Source organism: Candoia aspera, chromosome 2 (genome assembly GCF_035149785.1).
Source record: "Candoia aspera isolate rCanAsp1 chromosome 2, rCanAsp1.hap2, whole genome shotgun sequence".
NCBI classification, from domain to species: Eukaryota; Metazoa; Chordata; class Lepidosauria; order Squamata; family Boidae; genus Candoia; species Candoia aspera.
In genome coordinates this window covers 150,605,961-150,625,319 of record NC_086154.1, presented here as the reverse complement: position 1 = coordinate 150,625,319, position 19,359 = coordinate 150,605,961, and the positions used below count along the sequence as shown (strand labels likewise).

The following is a 19,359-nucleotide window of genomic DNA, read 5'->3' as shown; positions in this document are numbered from 1 at the left end:
TGGGTAGAGGCACAGTAGAGTCTCAATGACATGAGCTTGGCCAGGCCCCTGAACCACCCTAGAACTGCGTATCAGGATGGGATCTTCATGTCTCTCGGGAACGGCTGAGCAGTGCTGTATTTTCCTGTTTTATGGCCCGATAATCACCAAGGATCCTCTCCAAATTGCTCAGGGTTTTCTTGCTGGTTTCACTCTCAATCTGGAAAGGGGAAACAAACAAATGGGGGCATTATTTTAGACTGGAGGTATGCCTGCACACTCTGCAATCCATAACGGTTAATTAACCCATCAAGCCTCTTGAAAAAATATTGAAAATCACAGCATCAGATTCCCAAATTACCAACTTTCACACAAGGATCCAGCTTTTCTAAAACCATACTTTTATTTTATCCTTAATGATTACAGCTTTAAGTGTAAAACAGCATGAAGACAGGGATATCTGGAAAAGATTTTGAGCCATTATCCAATGGGAGGTGGGGAACCTTTCACCTGATGGGGAACTACATTTAAACTTTTTTTTTTGGCATGATTATTTTCAGCTGTCAAGTGCTGCAATGACAGGGTTGTTAAATATCCAAGTAGGCCGCACCAGCATTTCCAAACTTCTGATGGGGGGTGGGGTGTTGCTGTTGGTTTTGGTAATCTTATACCCCAAAGGTGATTTACACACCTTTTCAATGTAACTTTGACGAAAAGCCTTTTGGTAGTTTGCCACCAAATTCGATGGTCAGAGTTTTGGGGGTTTCGAAAAGAGGAGTTAGAGGCTGTACGCAATCTGTGATTTGCCCACACCTGCCTTGGAAGGACTGCTGCAATACTGCCAGGCCAGCCATGTACCTCAAACTGCACATGCTTACCAGGGAACAAATGTTTCCTTTACTTCTGTTCTAATCAAGGGTTAACAAAATTATTTAAAAACTTAAGTTGCTTTCACTTTTACTCCTAGTTTTTTTTTTGCTAAATCAGGTTATGTTAAGAATTCATACTGAAACCCTAGATGTGGGGTTCCCAAAAGGTGCACCATGGCGCCACCAGGCACCACAGTGAACTCACAGGGGCACTGTGGGATATTTTACTACGATTAATGAATTTGCTGTGGTGCCCCTGGGCACTGCAGCACCCAGTCTGGGAACTGCTGGGGGTGCCGTGCACCAAAAAAGTCTGAAACCCTCTGCCCTCGAGAAATGTAAAACACTTCTAACGGGCACTGTGGCATAACGCTGCAAAGGAAGCATCGTTACTCAAGAAGCAGACAACATACACTGCCAGAGAGATGCTCCAGTTCCTGGAGTCATCATCTCATTCCTGCTTAATGGGGGGAGAAAAGTGGAACTAAGCAGGCTGCCGAAGCCCCACTTCTGGTCTAGGGGAAATCTGGCTTTTTACTAAGCTGCCTCCAAGACAAGAGGCTGGGCTTTTCATTAAAAAAGCCAAGGATATTGAACATTATTCCCAATGTCAGTTGAATATATTGGGTGATTGCAGGATCACAAAGCAAAACAGATGGTATTTTATACAGAGTTTACAGAGGCTTTTACACCTGTTCTCTCAACAAAAGAAAATGAAGGAGGGACAGGGCATCGCGACAAGAGCTATGGGGAAGGCAGTGGGGCAGTCAGGCCCAGACCAAGAACGACCAAGAACCAGTCCAGCCAAACTTTATTTACTAACGCCGTACAGGCAGAATCTTGCCAGACTAAAGCTACTCTGCCTAGCCTAAGGGGAAATAACCTGGGAGAGCTCTAGGGCGGGGCTATTCTGAACCTCTTGGTTTTCCCACAAACGCCTCCTGGACTATGTTTCCCCTTATCTTGTCCCCCTTCTTGGAATGTGCTCCCTCCTTCCTGAGAACCAGCGGCACTGCCGAAATCCACCACAGGCAGGTATCTCTGTGCAAAAGAGCAACTGCTCAACAGCTATTTCATCTCAAAGAAGGAAACAAACAGGTGGCCAAGAACTGAAACCAGACAAATTCCAAATCTGCAAAGGGGTGATAACCATGTGTGAAAGCCGTAACAATTTCCTGTTGCCACCTACACTTCAAGTCAGACTCACCTGCTCCTCGAGATCCCGGATTTCCCGCAAAATGGTGCCCGTGTCCTCAATAGTCTGGATCAGCTGACTGCAATTCTAGGGAGAGGCAGAAATGGCAGCTTCAGCTGGGAAGGGTCCCAAGTAAGTATAAGTGAGGGACCATCTTGGGTATATAACAAGACAACTCTTAACAAGGTGTGCACAAGGGTACATATGTAAAGTGTATATGTAACAAGATTACATACCCACATCACGTATGTGCCCTCCCACCATGATTACACCATGTTTCATAGGAGACTTTCAAGCTGTCCAGAAATACTGAGTGATGCACAGCATGCCGATTAGGATGCCGAACAGTACTTGATATAAAGGTGCCAACGTATCAGTCCTGAAATACCCAGTTGCAAAGTATTCACCAGGCTCAAATCAAGGTCCTGGTTTTCAGCCTTAATACAGCCAGACTGTGCTAGGGACTGCCTTCCTCACTGTTCAACCTGCCCAGTTGGGCAGCTCAGGCTCACGTGTAGGGCCCACAGCAAAAAGACTTCTGCTGCATTGTCTTCAAATAGTGCTGTGCCTTTCCTGAAGAATGGCGGGGGCATGGCAACCTGTGGCCCTTGGTTTATTTTCAAGTGCCTTTTAAAAGCAAGCAATTTGGCTCTGAAAGATATCTGACCCTTCCCCAGTGTAGAGAAGAGACAAAGAAGGGTGTCAGAGTAGAAAGACACCTCTCTCCACCAGGCACTTGGCTTCCCCTTTTATGTCTCCCCACAGACTAAGCCCTACCCCTAGGAAGTGTAGCCCTTCATAGCAAAAAGCTGTTCCCTTGCAGGAAATTCTTTTCTCCAGGGTCAATGTCAAAAAAGGCATCTAGACTCATCTCTGTCCCTTATGTTTTCATTGTAGTTCTAATACTTTACAGTTAGTTTTGTTCTGTTTTTCAGCTTCTGGTTGTTTCCCTTTAAAAGGCAGCATTTCTCTCACACATATACAAATATCTACTGCATATTATTGCTATGGGAAGCCTCTCACCTCATGCAAAGCTGCCAAATACTTATATGCCTTCCTCACAGCCTCATCACGCTTGGCATCCTGTGGAAAGAGGCAGAGGGAAGAAATTATCTCCAGTGCCCTTCAGTACCCTACCCACTTCTGGTCCCCAGCCGTTACCTTAAAAACCAGCTCATCGGTGACAGCAAAAGTCCGGTCCAGCTTCCCAGCGAGGCTATTAATCTCCTTCTGGAGCTCCTTGGTGTCGTGTAAGATCTTGGGAAGGAAAAGCAAGTAGCCCGACGTAAAATAGCAGCAAGGTTTTGCAAATGGAGATTTAACAGGCTTAATAATTGCCAGTGGAAAATCTTTTAAACAACCTTAAAATAATAGAAGCAAGTATTGCCTTGGTAAAGGTGTGTGACAAATAATAGTAATTAGTATAATGGGTAGCTTGACCATAGACCAGAACTGAGCAGATGCTGCCTGTCTGCACAGGTAGCTGTTTGGAAAAGTACATAACCTTCCTTGATGTTCCCTCTTCACTGCATAAGCCTGTTTCTTGGGCCTATTACCTCCATGGGAGATGGATGTGGGGTTTAGAGCATAGTGCTCAAGGACCCAAGTGACAGGAAGATCAGTTGGTTGCCAATGTGCACTCCCAGCTGCTACCAGCCGTAACACACATTACACAGAATTCCCAAGGGTGTGCAGCACACACATTTCATACTGGAGAAAACACTTCCCAGGTATGGGCACCCAAATGTGCTTTACCTTTGTGATCTCTTCCTTCTGCTTACGGATATTGCCAACAATCTCCAGGATGCGCTGGGTATAGGCGGAGCGAGAAATATCTTTGGGAAGAGATTCCAACTCTACAAGCTGTACATGGAGTGAAAACACAGGAATGGGGCACATTAAGGAAACATGCAGAGAAGCACAAGGTGTTTTTTTTTTTTTGAAGGAATTAAATATTCCTCACACAGTATCACAACTTCGCTGAGCAGAAGAACTTGACCCTTAGAATATTTAAAATTTAGCTATATTGGGCAAGCAGAGTTATCAGATATACTGTAAATAGTACTGTATTCTAGGAAGATCAATTATTTTATAGTTAACACCCCAGAGTCCCCTTTTTGGGAGAGATGGGCGGTGATAGAAATTTGAAGAATAAATAAAATAAATGAACAGCACTTATAGGACCTACCACAGTTCTAGAGGAGGAAAGGATATGTGTGATATAATTTCATCCATACCAAATATTGTAATTTCCCATTACAAATATTAGAGCAACAATTAGCTAATGTGCCCCACTTACAAAGAATATGGAAGCAGTAAAACTGGGCAGAAGGATTCCATCAATCATCTATACCAGGGTTTCTCAACCAGGGTTCCGTGGAACCCTGTGGTTCCGCAAGAGGTCCCTAGGGGTTCCCTGGGAGATCACGATTTATTTAAAAAATTATTTCAAATTTGGGTAACTTCACATTGAAGAGGTAAGTTTCATTCTTTATTTTCTGTTTAAGGACACTGTTAATGCATATATTACAGGCCTATGCATGACACAAATATAATAATTGTATAACTTGTGGCCTATATTTGAGCCAGAATGTGCTGGGGTTCCCTGAGGCCTGAAATATATTTCAAGCGTTCCTCCAGGGTCAAGAGGTTGAGAAAGGCTGGTCTAAACAACAATAACAAACAAACAATCAGTCACAGAAGGAACAGTTGCCCCAATCACTTTCCTATGTATGGCAAACTATATCTTGCAAGTATGCAAGTACAGCAAACCAGCCATACACATCACCAACCAGTTGTTTGTAGAGATCATCCTTGCGCTTAGCCTCGTCAGCGGCCAATCGGATCCGCTCGTGCAGCTCCCTGATCTCCAACAGGCGCTGTGATGATTCCAGCTGAAAGGGGAGGGGAGGGTCAGTATCATCACCACCAAGCCTCCCTCCTTAAGAAGGGTTTCCCTTGCATCCCTTTGGTTGCATCACCTCCTTGGAATCACAGAGAGCCTTGAGCTCTCGGAATTCATGGATGAGCGGCACCCGGTGTTTCTCCCACTGGGCAGCCAGCTGGATGACTCTCTGTGCGCTGCTCTCAACCAGCACCTGAAGGAAGAAACAAGATGCCGGGATCCATAGTCCCACCAAGCTCTCCTCCCATCCAGGCACTTGCTGCACAATGTTCTCTTCCATTTATGGAGGAGCAGGGAAAGAAACAGAGGAGAGACCCTGCTGGTCTGCATGCACTAAGCCTCTTTTTCCTCCACCATTACCAGGGAAAGGTTAGATATTCTACTCTCTTCAAATGGACAATTCCACTCTTTGGAATTGCCAGCTAGCAATACTGAGAAAAACAAACTGGGAAGGTTGTAGCAAAGTCATCTTAATAAAAGTTCATTCCAAACATGATCCAAGGGTTACTTTTCCCCATTCCATCCACAAACAGAGCCTTCTCTTCCACATTTCCTGAAACCCATATCCATCCATTGCCTGCCCTTTAGTACAGCTACTGTGAACAAGCCATAGAAAAGGTTCTGATGTCCCTTTCCAATGGCTCCACTAAGTCTACAATTATTTTAGAACCATTTCCACTTTTCATTGTATTTTCCATTCCTGGTTATTTGAATTTCCAAGGACCGCTTTTCCTTTCTGGTCCAGCTCCTCTGTCACTTCCCCCTCTCCTGGTTACCTGTAGCTTAGCCATGTTGTTCTCAGCATCGGGCAACAGCTCCACGGTACATCCCTTCACACGCAGAATCTGCTCCTGCTCCATCACCCCCATCTGCTGCTGCCGTACTTCCCCTTCCACCTGAGGAAGGAATGGATCAGAACAGACTCAGGAGGAAGCCCAGATATTGTAGCGCTCTCACAGACTTAACGTGACTACAAACCACTGGAAAATCCAGCTAGGCTCTTGTACTAGGTTCTTCCATTTACTTCAGAGGGGCTTCCATGGGAATGTTTTAGTGGCTTGGACCACTGATTCCTGTCTCCCTCCTCTCCCCACAAAGTATCCCTAAACCATTCAGTCGCCACTTTGTATCACAGGTGTTACTAAAATCCGGCACCCTTCCACCAACCTCTTGCCTACTGCAAGGCCTTGAGCTAGTGTGGTCAAGCCAGGTGACAAGAACACTGCGAGGTTCTCACCTGTGTGAGGGTCAGCCCCAGTGTGGACATCTGGCCCTCCAGCTCCTCAATCTGCCCTATGAGATGGTTCAGTTCACTTTCCACATTTTCCAGTTCTGCTGCCTGGCTTTCCCGGAACTCCTGAGAAGAACGAAAAAAGGGAGGAGAGAAATGACAAAGTGTTTTGGAAGTGCTGGAATTCTGTGTTAAGACATTCTATTTTTATCCTTGTCTGTGTTCTGCAAACAGACAATTTACACTCTGTCAGTGGGTATCTATAGGCCTTAAAAAGCTTTGTATAAGAAACTGATTTCGTATAATTGGGCACCCTATTGTTTCTTGGGTCATAAACTCTCCAAAGGGAGGCTACATTTCACAGGACAGCAACCAATCAGAGGCTCAGGAAATGTCAGCTTGGGCCCAATAAGCTTTGGAGATTGCTAGCAATGTCCTTTCCTCTCCCAATTTTGTAACTATCTTTATCAGCAGCCTATCATAAGAGTTCAGACTGGCTTATAGGGCAAAGTCAGCAGAGGGGCAGTGGCTGTACTGTTATCTTAATGTGGTCAGATCTTTTATTCACTTTTGTGGAAAGCTTCATGGTTTCATTTATTTTTGCTCCGAACCTCTGGAATAAGGAAGGCCAACAGTAAATAAAAAAACACATGCATTAGGAACAGAACTTCAAAGAATTTAGCAGGATCGGTCTTTCTATTATTAGGGTGCCTTTCCTGCAGCCACAAGGCTATAAATTTGCTTTCAGGGCTAAACACCCCCACCCTCACCACCATTTTAGAATTCTGCAGCACTGTTTCTATTTTGTATTTGAGGTCTGTATAAATCAAAGCTTCAGAAGAGGAGAGAGACTCTCTGACTTTGGTAGCTAAGTGTGGAATCAGCAATTTAAGGCAAGCAGTACTCAAACCTGAAAATGGAGCACCTTTGAATAGAATATTAAGGTGAAAAAAGAAGGTGGCCCATGTGATGTGGTCAGTAGTGGCTGATGCCTACTGGGACTGGTAAAATTCTATGCAGCTAATGGTAGGAGGAGCCAAGAGGTCCCAGCAGGCCAGCCAATTAAAATTTGCTCTCCAACTTGCTCTTTTGAAACATTCTACAATACTTAAGCAATCCTTTCCCAATGAATACAAAGCATGAGCTAAAGAAAATGGGCTGGACTCCCAAATACATCTTAAGTACACAATTGCCAATGTTTACCTGTTCTGATGTCCGAGAGTTTGGCAGAGTTTCCACATGTGTTGGGATCTCTGCATCCTGTTGGGGGAGAGTGGAAATGGAAGGTAGACTTCAGATATTTTACTTCTTCTGTCCTTCCCAACTAATATTACTTTGACTAATCAAATTCTCCACCTGACTTGAACAATTCAAGTCACTCTGATCTATCCAGAATAAAGCAGGTCCTCTCTCTCACACACCCGTGTTTTAAAAGCCTAATTTCCCCATCTCAAATTAAAATCAAATATTTCCCCTCATACCTGCTTGTAGGCCAAATGCTGAGTGTGGGTGAAGCGAGAGCCCTTGGCTAGTGCACCAGCCTGCTCATGGCCAGCACCAAATGTCTCTAGTAGCTGTATCAGCTCTCGGCTGGCTGTCCCTTGTTGAGATGGCCCAGCACGGGGAGAAGTTTGTCGTAGCTGGTCCAAAAGGCGATGGCGCAGTCGTTGATGCTTCCATTGGCGGTATTCCTGAGAACGGGGCAAAATGGGAGGGCGGTGCCAAGGTATAAGAGTAGGAACAGGAAGTTGTAAGCAACATCCCTGGGAATAGCAACATCCACACTGGGTTTGGTGCAAGTCAGTTTTATTCCTTTATTGCAGGAGCAGAATAGCCACGTCCTTCAAATGTTGCTGAACTACAACTCCCAGCAGTCATAGCCAGCATAGTCAATTAAGAAAGTTGCCAAAGTTTTCATTCAATAATATCTGATGGACGGTGGTTTCCCAGCCCTGAGGTTCAAACTTTGGTTATATTCAGAGTTTTGGAAATCAAATAGCAGAAAACATCTACATTTATCTATGCAAACAATTATCTGCATAGAAAACCCAAGCATCTAGCAAGGCATCCCATACACTCTGAAAAAGCATTATTAAGAAGTTATGGAAAGGTACAATCTTGAGAAGGAGAGGGGAAGAGACTGGCTTCTCTTCTGCTTGGGCATCTCTTAGAACCCTTCTGAAAGTGGGGGAGGAGAAAGGGAATTTGAACTTCCCCACATCAGGAGAGCAGGAACTTGAGGATGTAACCAAGTATGCCCAGGTAACACCTCTGCTTTGCAAGCTGCACTGGTTGTCAGTTTGTGTCAGCTCTCTCAGGTAAACCAGACAGGAAGCATGACCAGACAACCTACCTCTACTTTATTGTTGAGCTACATTAACAGAATCTTGCAAGTCTGAAAGTACAGATCTCCCGCCCTCCCTATTTACTGCCTGCCAAGTTAGGGTGGATCCTTTCTAAGTTTCTTTCTCTGTCCGTTACTTAGTTGTGGGCTCCTCCCCCTCTAATCTGATTGTTCCCTAGGCAGCATCTCTCCACCACCACCCCCGTCTTACAAGATCATTCTCACATTCCATTACAGTTTGCTTCTGGGTGCAATTCAAGGTGTTGGCTGTTATCTTTAAAGCTCTACATGGCATACGGCCTGGTTACTTGAGGGACCGCCCTGACATAGTATCTGCCCAGCCAATTCAAATTTGCAGGGTTGGCATGCTCCAGGTACCTTTAATTAAGCAATGCCATCTATCAGAACCCTGGACAGACGCTTTCTCTGTAGCAGCACCTGCCCTCACTGTTCAGAAGAGCAGGGAAGACCTGGTTCTTCACCCGGGCCTTTGGTGAGGGACAGGGAGAGCCCTCATTTCATTCCATCTGGCCTGCCACACTTGTCATCTCTTATCTTTTATTGATTCTGTTTGATTGTTGTGAGCCGCCCAGAGTTGTTGGGAGTCAGGCAGCATACAAGTTTACTAAATAAATTAATGTAATAAATTAAGCTGAGTTAGGTAAATCCTTCTTCCAGCCTCAGCAACTCCTCCCATAAAGCCTGTCCTACTTTTTAGAGCACTGAGAAGTTTTGAGAGATAAATATGTGAGAATCGCTACTAGCCACTGCCATCCTACCACCAGTGGCCATCAAACAGTCCAACTAGATTCCATTCGCTCCTTCCTGCCCACCTCCGGAGTCATGCGGGAACCAAGCCCCTGGCTCTTCCACTCGCTGTCCCAGTCTTGGACTGCACTCAGCTCAGTCATATTAAGCTCCAACAGGGATGGCACCAAGGATGCAGGCTGAGGAAGCTGGGCTGACACAGGAGGCAGGAATCTGACAAAGAATTCTTTCCTCTCTAGGGAGAAGAGGACAACACCAGTCACATCTACTCAAACTGGCTAGTATTCCTTCCAAAACCCCCAAGTGGATGGTTGGCCATTCAGTACACAAATGACAAGTTCCTACAATACCGTGAAAATCCTGCAGTTTTGCATTTATGACCATCTTCTGGAAGATGAGTAAAAAAAAAAAAAAGTACCACCTAAGTCCTATTTCTGAATGAGAGAATCAGGAGTAATGTGCATGCACTGCTTTTGTGAATACTCTAGAAATTTCACTCTTTCTCTTCTTTAATAACTGAGAAAGCAAAACAAGAATGTGATCTACGTAAGAAGCACGCAATTTCTCCTAAGCAAAAGAACCCCAGAACATCGGAAGTCTCAGATAAATCTGCAGGCTGTCTGAGCAGGAACTACTACAGAATGTCCAAGTTATATTCTGGGTTTGTTTTTAAGCACATGGAATTTCCACAATTCTCAGTTCCACAACGTAGCACTTACTGCACACTAAGCCCAAGTTTGCGTAACTACAGAAAATGCATCATCTTTCACTATGTAGACCATCTTCCTGCCCCTCTTCTGTTGTCTCCTATGTCTGTTTCAAATTGTAAATTCCTTGAGGTAGAGACCTTCCCTCTCATTTGTAGAGCATCACATACGAAACTTTATAAACAACCATCTCCCTAGCTGTCCAGTTTTTCATTGAGGATATAAAATCCACAAGCTACAGCAAAGAGAACAATTCAGTCAATTTCAAGAACAGTATTCCTTTTTCCTGAGTCAAGAAGCAGAACCCACCTGGGGATACTTTCCCAATAAATGGGTCTGACTCCTGCGGTAGGATCAATCGCTGCGCCTGGAATTGTTTCAATAAGCGTGAACCCTGGTAGGGATGAAAGAAAAAAAGGGTCTGAAGAACAAATGACTCTCTTTAAAAAAACAAAAACCCAAGAGCACCAGAAGGAGAAAAGGGTTGTATAAGGACAAACTTAAAAATTAGGTCTGGAAACAGAAATGCATAAACAAAGCATCAGTAAAGGAGCAGTGCAGAGGGGGAGAGGGAGAAAAAAATCACCACTGGAGTGCACACACTAGGGGAGAATATCCCTGTCTTTTTTGCTTGCAAATTGCAAATCAGTGAATATAAGTTTGCTTAATTTAATATCTGTCAGCATGTTTTGCTCAGAATCCTGTAGTTGGGTGGCTGCAGACTTTGAGAAGCTATTAGCAACAAGAGCAGAGATATTGTTGTGAAGCAAAAATGAATTTAAAAAATACTGGGAAACCAAGAAGATGGCTGATCTGGGAGTTAAGAAAAAGATACAAGATCCACCACTGGCTTCTGCAAATTCTTCCTGCATTTCTTCAAAGGAGCTCTACAATCCAGGAGGATTAGAAACTTCTTTTAAAAGTTTTGGTTTTCAGGAATGAAAATGCTGAGCCAGATTTAGTTTATCAAGCCATCAGCACAAGCAGAGGGAAACAAACCTGTAAAAGCTGCAAGCGAGGAGTACGGCAGGTGGGGGGTACCCATGGGATGGCCAGTTGCCCCTTGATAGCAGCAGCAATGGCTCTGTGAAGAGCTGCAGACTTGCCTGCAAGGAAAAGCAGTTTAAGTAAACAATTACAATTTGTATATTTGGCCTGTGTGTGTCCTGATTTTTCTTTAAAACCCTGGGTCCTCCATACCCACAGGCTGGTTGGCATCCTCTGAGGCATCTCGTGGGAACTTCTCCACCAGGAAGAGGAGGAGGCGCCGGATTTCAGGCTCATTGCTGTACAAGAATGTCTGATAGCCAACTTCCCCTTGATATCCCAAGTCCTGGAGGATATGAAAAGTGAAGCAGGATAAGGATTAGAAACCAGGTTCTTTGTGTATCAGCTCTGAAGTACCAGCTGCTGAAAATACATGGGCTCAGAGAGCAAGAGCGCTAATTATAGCTGGCTCCTGATCTGCAGAGTCTGATCTTACAGTGTTCTCTTGTTACCCCACACAACTGATGGGGAATAATGCTAGAGGAAGGGCTAGTTTATACCAGTTCCTCTGGGGCAAGGACCCCAAATTTAAAAAAAGTAATCCACAGCGCTAGAGACCAGCTGACTTCCCACAATATAAACTACTTTGGGAGACAAAACTTCACCCTTTGTGCATCAGGATCCATTTACCTGACAAGCCTGGGCCAGGCTCATGCCTATCCGGAAACGAGCAGACATGCCTGGAGGGAGAATGTGGCTCAGACCTGCTCCTGCAGAAGGACTGATGACCCGCAGGCATCGTACCACAGATTCAACAATCAATTCGGTGGTGAACTCACGGATGCTCTGAACTTCCTCTGGGATGTCCCTAGATGGAGTGGGGAAGGGAGAATGGAGGAGCAAGGATTTTACCCAGAATGACGCACCTGCCAGTCCTACACTTCTCCCTTGCTGAGAGAGGAGAGCCTACACTTTTCCTCACACCCAGTTATTAAACTGCAACAGAGAATACAAGAGACAGCACCCCTTGTCTGTCCAGTATCACAGTCAAAGGTGGTCTCTGAGCTCAAAAATAAAATGTGTATACGCTAATTGACTGCCAACCACATCTTTTTGCACTGTTGAACCTTACTAGGATTCCACTCAGTCATTCTGTTAACTGTCCAAGCTGTCCACTTGTGGAGGATGCTGAATAAAGTTAAGAGGGTGAAGACCAAGGGAAGAAAAACCGAAAAAATTGGGAATAATAGCTCTTCCACGTATGTGTATGCATTCTCCTGGCTCTTGATCTTCACATCTCCATAGCTCCACTGCAAATGAACAGAAGTAAACTGCTACAGCTAACAGTCTCCTCAGAGTGTCACTGCTTACTCAGTGTGGTGGGTCAGATTACAATCCCAGGCATGCCTATCATGGGACTAAGCCCCACTTCAGCACAGCAAGGCTTATTTGCAGGGCAAAGTACAAAACAAAACAAAAAGTAAAGACGTGGGGGTCCACAGTTGTGAGCCAAGCTACAGCTTTTTTCTGCCCCCCAGACCCTCATCTGTGCTCCAGGAATACTGTCTGCTGAATGACAGTAAAGATCAACACAAATACCCATTTGGAAGAGATTTGGAGATGGCACTGGGATTCTGCAAAAGATATTGGTTATTTTGAAGGTGACTGTAGTTCTGCATCTTTAAATGTCTGCATGTCCATTTCATATTTTGCTGGAATTACTACTTCCTAGCAGGCTTGCCCAGCTTGTGACTCACCAGCCAAATGCTGCATGTAGTCACATAATGACAATTTAGGAAGAACCTACCATACCTCATGTTGTCTCCAAACTTTTGGTTGGAGCACATACATGACTGGGGGTTTTTTCCTTATCACTAATAAGGTATATCTGCTCTAGGAAGGTTATGCTAATTATTACTGCTATTCAAAGGGAATCATGGGATTACCAATAAAGGTTTGCACTCCAGTGATTAAGCTATCCATAGTCACTAAGCAACTGTCAGTTGCTTCCTCCCACACAGCGTTCAGAAGCAGTGAAATACCTAGCTGGGTATCCCAGCCAGGATATACCCAGTATGATGCACCTGCAGGACAGCCAGATTCTCCAAGCAAAGGCTAGAAACCAGAGTGACAGAGCAAACACCATGGACATGCAACCTTAATTGCTTAAGTTGCCAGGGCTCAGAGAAAACTTTACCATAAAGGCAGTGGTAAATTAGACCTCCTGGGTAATTTTAGCCCATTCTTTGTTCCATGGGGTTGGCTTTATTAGAGCTCATGATGTTAGAGCTATAATTAGATTTTCTAGGCACCTGCAGAGTTTCCATGTTTCGTAACAGAAACAAAACTGCAACAGGGAGCAGCATGTAGCTGACCTCATCTAACTGCATAAAAATTAAGATGAGACCTAGTTTGTCTGTAGATGGGAGACTACTAGGGCTGTAGACTAGGAAGAACTGATGGCAGACCACTCCTGTACTGTGGCCAAGAAAACAACATGGATGTGTCCATGAAGTCACCATCCATCAAGCAAAACGTGAAGGTGCCTTTGCATTTAAGAAAAAACAAAGCTCCCATATCAAATCACCTCCTTGCTACTTCCATTCAACAAACGCTCTGCATATGACACACAGCACACATAAAGATGGCCTTACGTCCCAGAGAGGCGGAGGGAATGTATGAGGATCTTGTCCACTTCTTCCATGATGCCGGGACATCTAGGATAAAGGAACACCTGGCAGAAAAAGAGGACCCAGTGTTACAAGAGAGACAATAATTTACAGCAGCAAAACTCAAGCAAGGAGTTTCTTAAGGAACCAGCTCCATGTCCTTGGGATAAGAGGAGAATCCTTTATTCCTCCCTACCTCTATTTCCCAGTTGCATTTCAGCTAGCAGATTAAGAACCATTGAGTACATTCTCAAATGTTACTCATCTACCAACAGTTTTTACTTGTCTGGTGCTCAACATATACCCATTTTAATCATTTCTGGCACCCAAAGACCTAAGAAGAAAGAAAAACTAAGAACAAAACATTTCTAATTTAAAAAACTTCACTGCTCAGTTAATTCTTGTTATGGTGTCCAAGCCTGGATTATAGCTGAAAACTACGACAATGATTTCTGGTTCTCTAAACAGGTGTGTATAAGAGCCACCAGGCTGAATCACCTCAAAAATCTAAAGAACATCCTTTATTACAGTAAAGTCCAACAGATCTTTCCAAAAACTTAAGAGCAGGGCACACAGGTGACCGGTCCCTAACAAGGTCTGTGGCTAGACTCTCAAATTCAGTATTAAGCTCTTTCTAAAGAATTTCCATTCAGCTTTCCTGCCAATACCCATCCATACATTTATCCTCTTCTATTTGCCCTTTTAAAACATATAAGCCAACAGCAACCACAAACTCTAGTAGCAGAGAGTTCCATATTTTGTCTGCCACCTGAAATATTTGTTTCTTCCATTCTCCCATTTTATTACTCATAACATTTTATTAGGTGATTCCACATACCTAGTACTTTGGAAAAAGAAGGAAAAATGTATCTTGCCATACTAATCATTATTTTATTAAGCTTTCATTCCTACCTCCTCTTAGCTATTTTCCCTTCTCCCCCCAAAATGGCACACCACATACACCCATGAGAGCCGGCTTGGTATAGTGGCTAAGGCACCAGATTAGAAAACAGAACTGTGAGTTCTACTCCTGCCTTAGGCACAAAGTCAGCTGGGTGAGTTTGGGCCAGTCACTCTCTCTCAGCCCTAGGAAGGAAGCAGTGGCAAACTATTTCCAAAAATCTTGTCAAGAAAACTGCAGAGAGTAGTCTAGGCAGTAGCCAAGAGTCCAGACTGACTTGAAAGTTAAAAAAACAACAACAATACATCCAGGCCTGAACAGTGGTCTAGCTCACATGTCACACTAATCTATAATCTAAATGAGCAATGTATAGTGTTTAATGTACAATGTGTAAACCACATCTACAGCTTGTTCTACAAACTGTGGTTAAACAAAACATGACATGGTACAGTGCACATACTTAGCCAATAATGTGTCTGCATATGAAAGAGAAAGAGGCAGACTAGGGTAGGCTTTGATAGATGATGAAAAATGTTTACATAACTGTTGCAACATCAGCTGTACATGGAATGGATGAAGCTGCCAAAACCTTAGCAACTGAGAATATTATAGGTGAAATAGATCAGAACACCAAAAGCCAGGGCTATGTTTTACAGCAAAATTTCCCCTTATTTGACTCCCTAGGGCCTGACTCCCTAGGGCAGCCTTCACCAACCTACAGTAACACCTTTCAAATATACACATAATAAACATGATGTATTGAATAAACCATTGCTTAATTGTGCTTGTACAATATGAGTGAGTTTACATACTACGTTATGCCAAAAACAAACCGTATTATGGCATAGTGTAAATTAGGCCTGTAAATACCATAATCCCCAACCACCATAACTGACTGTGCTCAGGGGATGGAAGTCCTGGTTGTGATGGAATGTGAGGGTGGCCTTGGAAGATGGGAGATGCTACCTAGGGAACAATCAGATAAAAGAGAAAGGAGTCCGCTACAGAGTAATGGTCAGATGAAGAAACTTAGGAAGGGCCTGCCCTAATTACTCAGGCAGTAAATAGGAAGGGTGGGAGATTTGTACTTTCAGATTTGCAAGATTCTGTTAATGTAGCCTTACAATAAAGTAGAATTACAGTGCATTCGGAAAGTATTCAGACCCCCTTCACTTCTTCCAAGTTTTGTTATGTTGCAGCCTGATACTACAATTGTTCAAATTCATTTTTTTTCTCATTAATCTACACTCAGTACCCCATAATGACGAAGTGAAAACAGAATTTTAGAAATGTCTGTAAATTTATTAAAAAGGAAAAATTGAAATATCACATGTACATGTAATGAATTTGAATGACTGTAGTATCAGGCTGCAACATAACAAAATTGAAAGAAGTGAAGGGGGTCTGAATACTTTCCGAATGCACTGTAGCTGGCCAATGGCCGTAATAAATAAAACTGAAACTGTAGCTCATCTCATTGTGCTTCCTGCCTGGTTTACCTGGGACGGCTGACATGGATCAACCCTAAGAGTCAGAAGAATGCACTGCCACAATGGGAGGAACTCAGAAAAAGGTGGCCATGACAGGCAACTATGCTTGTTCTCTTTTCCCGCTCATGCAATGTTCAAGATGTAGGCTGAGGCAGGAGTCCTCTTCCAAGTTAAGACTGGGCTCAAGAAACATGACACTCCTGTCCCACATGCATCTGTTGCTGTCTCCAGAGAAACAATGGCCAGCTATGTGCAAAAGGGCTTTCTCAGGCCATACACAGTTCTCTACCCTAGGCTTGGGGCCACCATTTGCTTTATCTATGTTCCACCAGGAAGTAAAGACATTTCGTTTTAGTATTTCACTTTTGCTTAACGTATTCATCAATGGTGTGATGTGTTGGGGAAAGGTTGCTGCTTTTGGCTAGTGCTTTTGTTACATTTTTGATAAGAGTTTTGAGTACTGTAATTCTTTTTTTAAAAAAGGGGAAATATTTTAAAATTTAAACGAAGTGCAATTTTAGATTGCATAACTGCACTACAAGACATGTAGATGGAAAGAGGTCTTCCCCAGCCTGGCATATTCTTGATGGCCAGGCTGGCTGAAAATTTTGGGCACTGCAGCTGCAACATAGCTATAAAATACCAGATGGGGAAGACTGATGCATAAGGTTACCAAAGCGGCACTGTAAACCTTCCTGCACTGCTACTGTGACAAAGCTAGTCATCAGTACAGTTTCCAATCAGCTCATCTTTCATGTTTTGTTATGCTTTTTTAACTCCCCTCCTCTGTGGCATCACTAATAAAGCCTAACCCTAACCCTCTTCTTCAATGTACAAAGAGCAACAAAACAAGCAATAGGACTCAGGAACAACACAATTACCTAGTTCACACAATACGTAAATCCATAAAGTGGCTTGCTTAGTTTTGGCTCAGCACAGTGCAGGAACCCAACCACTGTGGTTTGCAGACATGATGATGATTTTGCACTCAGGTCAGCAGCAGTCAAACCCTGGAGTGGACAACCTTCCTACTCCATGGCTTGCTAAAATTCTGTGTTGCTATCTGATAACACCACACTATTCCCCCCCTCCCAAAAGCACATAACGAATTTTTTAGAGATGGGAAAAACACATTTTGGTGCATACAGCCTTTTTTCACGCTTGCAGACCAACACCGGAGTACTGTAAGCCAACATCTGCACCCAGTTGGGCTTCAGGATGGGGTATGGGATTGAAACAACATTGGTCACATTTGTGGATTATCTCTGGAGGGAGCAGGATGGTAGTAGTTCATCCATCCTTGCTGTCCTTGATCTCTCAGGGGCTTTTGATACCATCAACCTTCTGGGCTGGCTCCAGGAGTTAGGGGCACAGTGTTACACTGGTTATCCTCTTTCCTCCAAGGTCAGTTTTAGTCAGTGTTGATGGGGAAGGGGGAGAAATCTGCCTCATGGCTCCTGTCTGGGGTGCCTCAGGACTCAACTCTCTCTCCATTCTTGTTTAACATCAACATGAAGCTGCTGGGTGACATAATTTGAAGGCATGGGGTGAGATATCATTAATATGCTGACATTACTCAGCTGTGTATCTCAACCCCAGGCTGCCCAAGTGATGCTTTGGAGGTTCTGTCTCAATGTTTGGAGGCTAGGAGGGTATGGATAGGGAAGAACAGGCTTCAGGTCAGCGCTAGCAAGACGGAGTGGCTTTTGGTTTTAGGGCCTTCTGGATCTGGTGATTTTCCATTTTTAGTTCTGGATGGGGTTGCGCTACTGCAGATAGCACCAGTGTGCAATTTGAGAGTTATCATAGACTCACAGCTCCTGTGTGAACAGCAGGTGACAGTCACGGCCGGGGGGGCCGCTTTGCAGAGTTTTGTGTTGTGCCTCAATTGTGGATTAGGAGGCACTGCACACAGTCACTCACGTTTTGGTCACCTTCTAAATAGATTACTGCAATGTACTCTACATGGAGTACATGCCCTTGAAGAACATCCAGAGGTTTCAATTGGTCCAAAATGCGGTGGCCTGGACAATTATGGATGTGCCTTGTTATGCCCATGTTATGTCTTTGCTCTGCAAGCTGCTCAGGCTCCCAGTTTGCTACTGGGTGCAATTCAAGATGCTGAGGCATGGAGCCAGAGTATCTGAGGGACCATCTTATTCCCATTGTTTCTACTCATTCCATTAGGTCAGGCAGAAGGGGCATGCTCCAGACCCTGTTGATCGGAGATTGTCATCTAAGAGGACCTAGGAAGCATGCCTTCTCTGTAGCTGTGCCTGCCCATTAGAACACTGCACTCTGGAACACCACCCAGGTTCTGGGCTCGAAACCAGGAGTCTGTGAGTTCTAGTCCTGCCTTAGGCATGAAAGCCAGCTTAGGCATGAAAGCCAGCCTTGGGCCACTCTCTCTCAGTCCAACTTGGTGCAATGTAGACTAGCCTCCTCCTGGTGCACCCTGGGCAACGTGACTTGTCACAGCTAAATAGTCTACACATCTGGCTGCTGGACCTCACAAGGATTTCCCAGCAAGAAAAGAAAAAAAAAAAGCAGCATGAACACCGAACTGCTATGCCATACGATTTAAAAAAACAAAACAAAAACCATACAAACTGTGGTTAGATTGGTCCTCACTATGTTCACCTTTTAGAAAGCCTTGAAGACCAGGTTACTTTCCCAGACAGGGGGTTGGGAGAATAATTGAGCCTACACTGGTGGTGTATGGTGTATTCAGTAGCTACTTTGTGTTTCAGTTGGTTGTGAAATTTATTTTTTGTATTGCATTTATATTGTATCTTTTGGTCTTCATCAGCCGCCCCGAGTCACATTAGTGAGATGGGTGGCCGATTTAAATAAATATATCAGAAAGCATCCTATGCTACAGAATAGCTTCCCCAACCTAGTGCATCCCAAACGTGTCGAGCTCAACTGTTCCCATGCCAGACAGTAAGGCATTTGTTTACCGCTCCAAAGAATCTAGTAAGTAACCCTGGGCATCAAGTCGACTCCTAAAAGGTGCCTGAAGTCTTCGAAAAGAGGAAGCGGAGGCACTCAGCGCCGGAGGTTCCCATAGCTTCAGAGGAGTTGAAATAAAGCCTAGCAGGAATTTCAGGAGGTCCTGTAAGGAAAGGAAAGAGGCTGCGGAGAAAGAGATTGAATACTCACCGACTGCTCCGAGCTGGGCCAGGCACTCAGTCACAGGATCCACCACAGAGTACGATGGGAAATGTAGTGCAAATCTCCCGCTGGCTTTCCCCTGCGCCTTGCACATTGGGACTTGTAGTGCAGGCCCCGCGGCAAAAGCATTGTAATCCCGA

General features: G+C 44.3%; 1 protein-coding gene across 1 annotated transcript; it reads right to left on the bottom strand.

The window, feature by feature from the left end:
• Positions 1-15: 15 nt before the first annotated feature.
• CCDC22 (coiled-coil domain containing 22) lies at positions 16-19,359 on the bottom strand. The gene is made up of 18 exons (XM_063294270.1): positions 19,208-19,359; positions 13,640-13,719; positions 11,676-11,853; positions 11,199-11,331; positions 10,998-11,104; positions 10,308-10,392; positions 9,357-9,526; positions 7,661-7,870; positions 7,383-7,439; positions 6,186-6,305; positions 5,725-5,844; positions 5,025-5,141; positions 4,836-4,937; positions 3,799-3,906; positions 3,205-3,300; positions 3,067-3,126; positions 2,056-2,130; positions 16-199 (listed from the first exon to the last, which is right to left on the bottom strand). The coding sequence occupies exons 2-18, from the start codon at positions 13,687-13,689 to the stop codon at positions 86-88; spliced, it is 1,902 nt and encodes a 633-aa protein (XP_063150340.1). The 5' UTR covers positions 13,690-13,719; positions 19,208-19,359; the 3' UTR covers positions 16-85.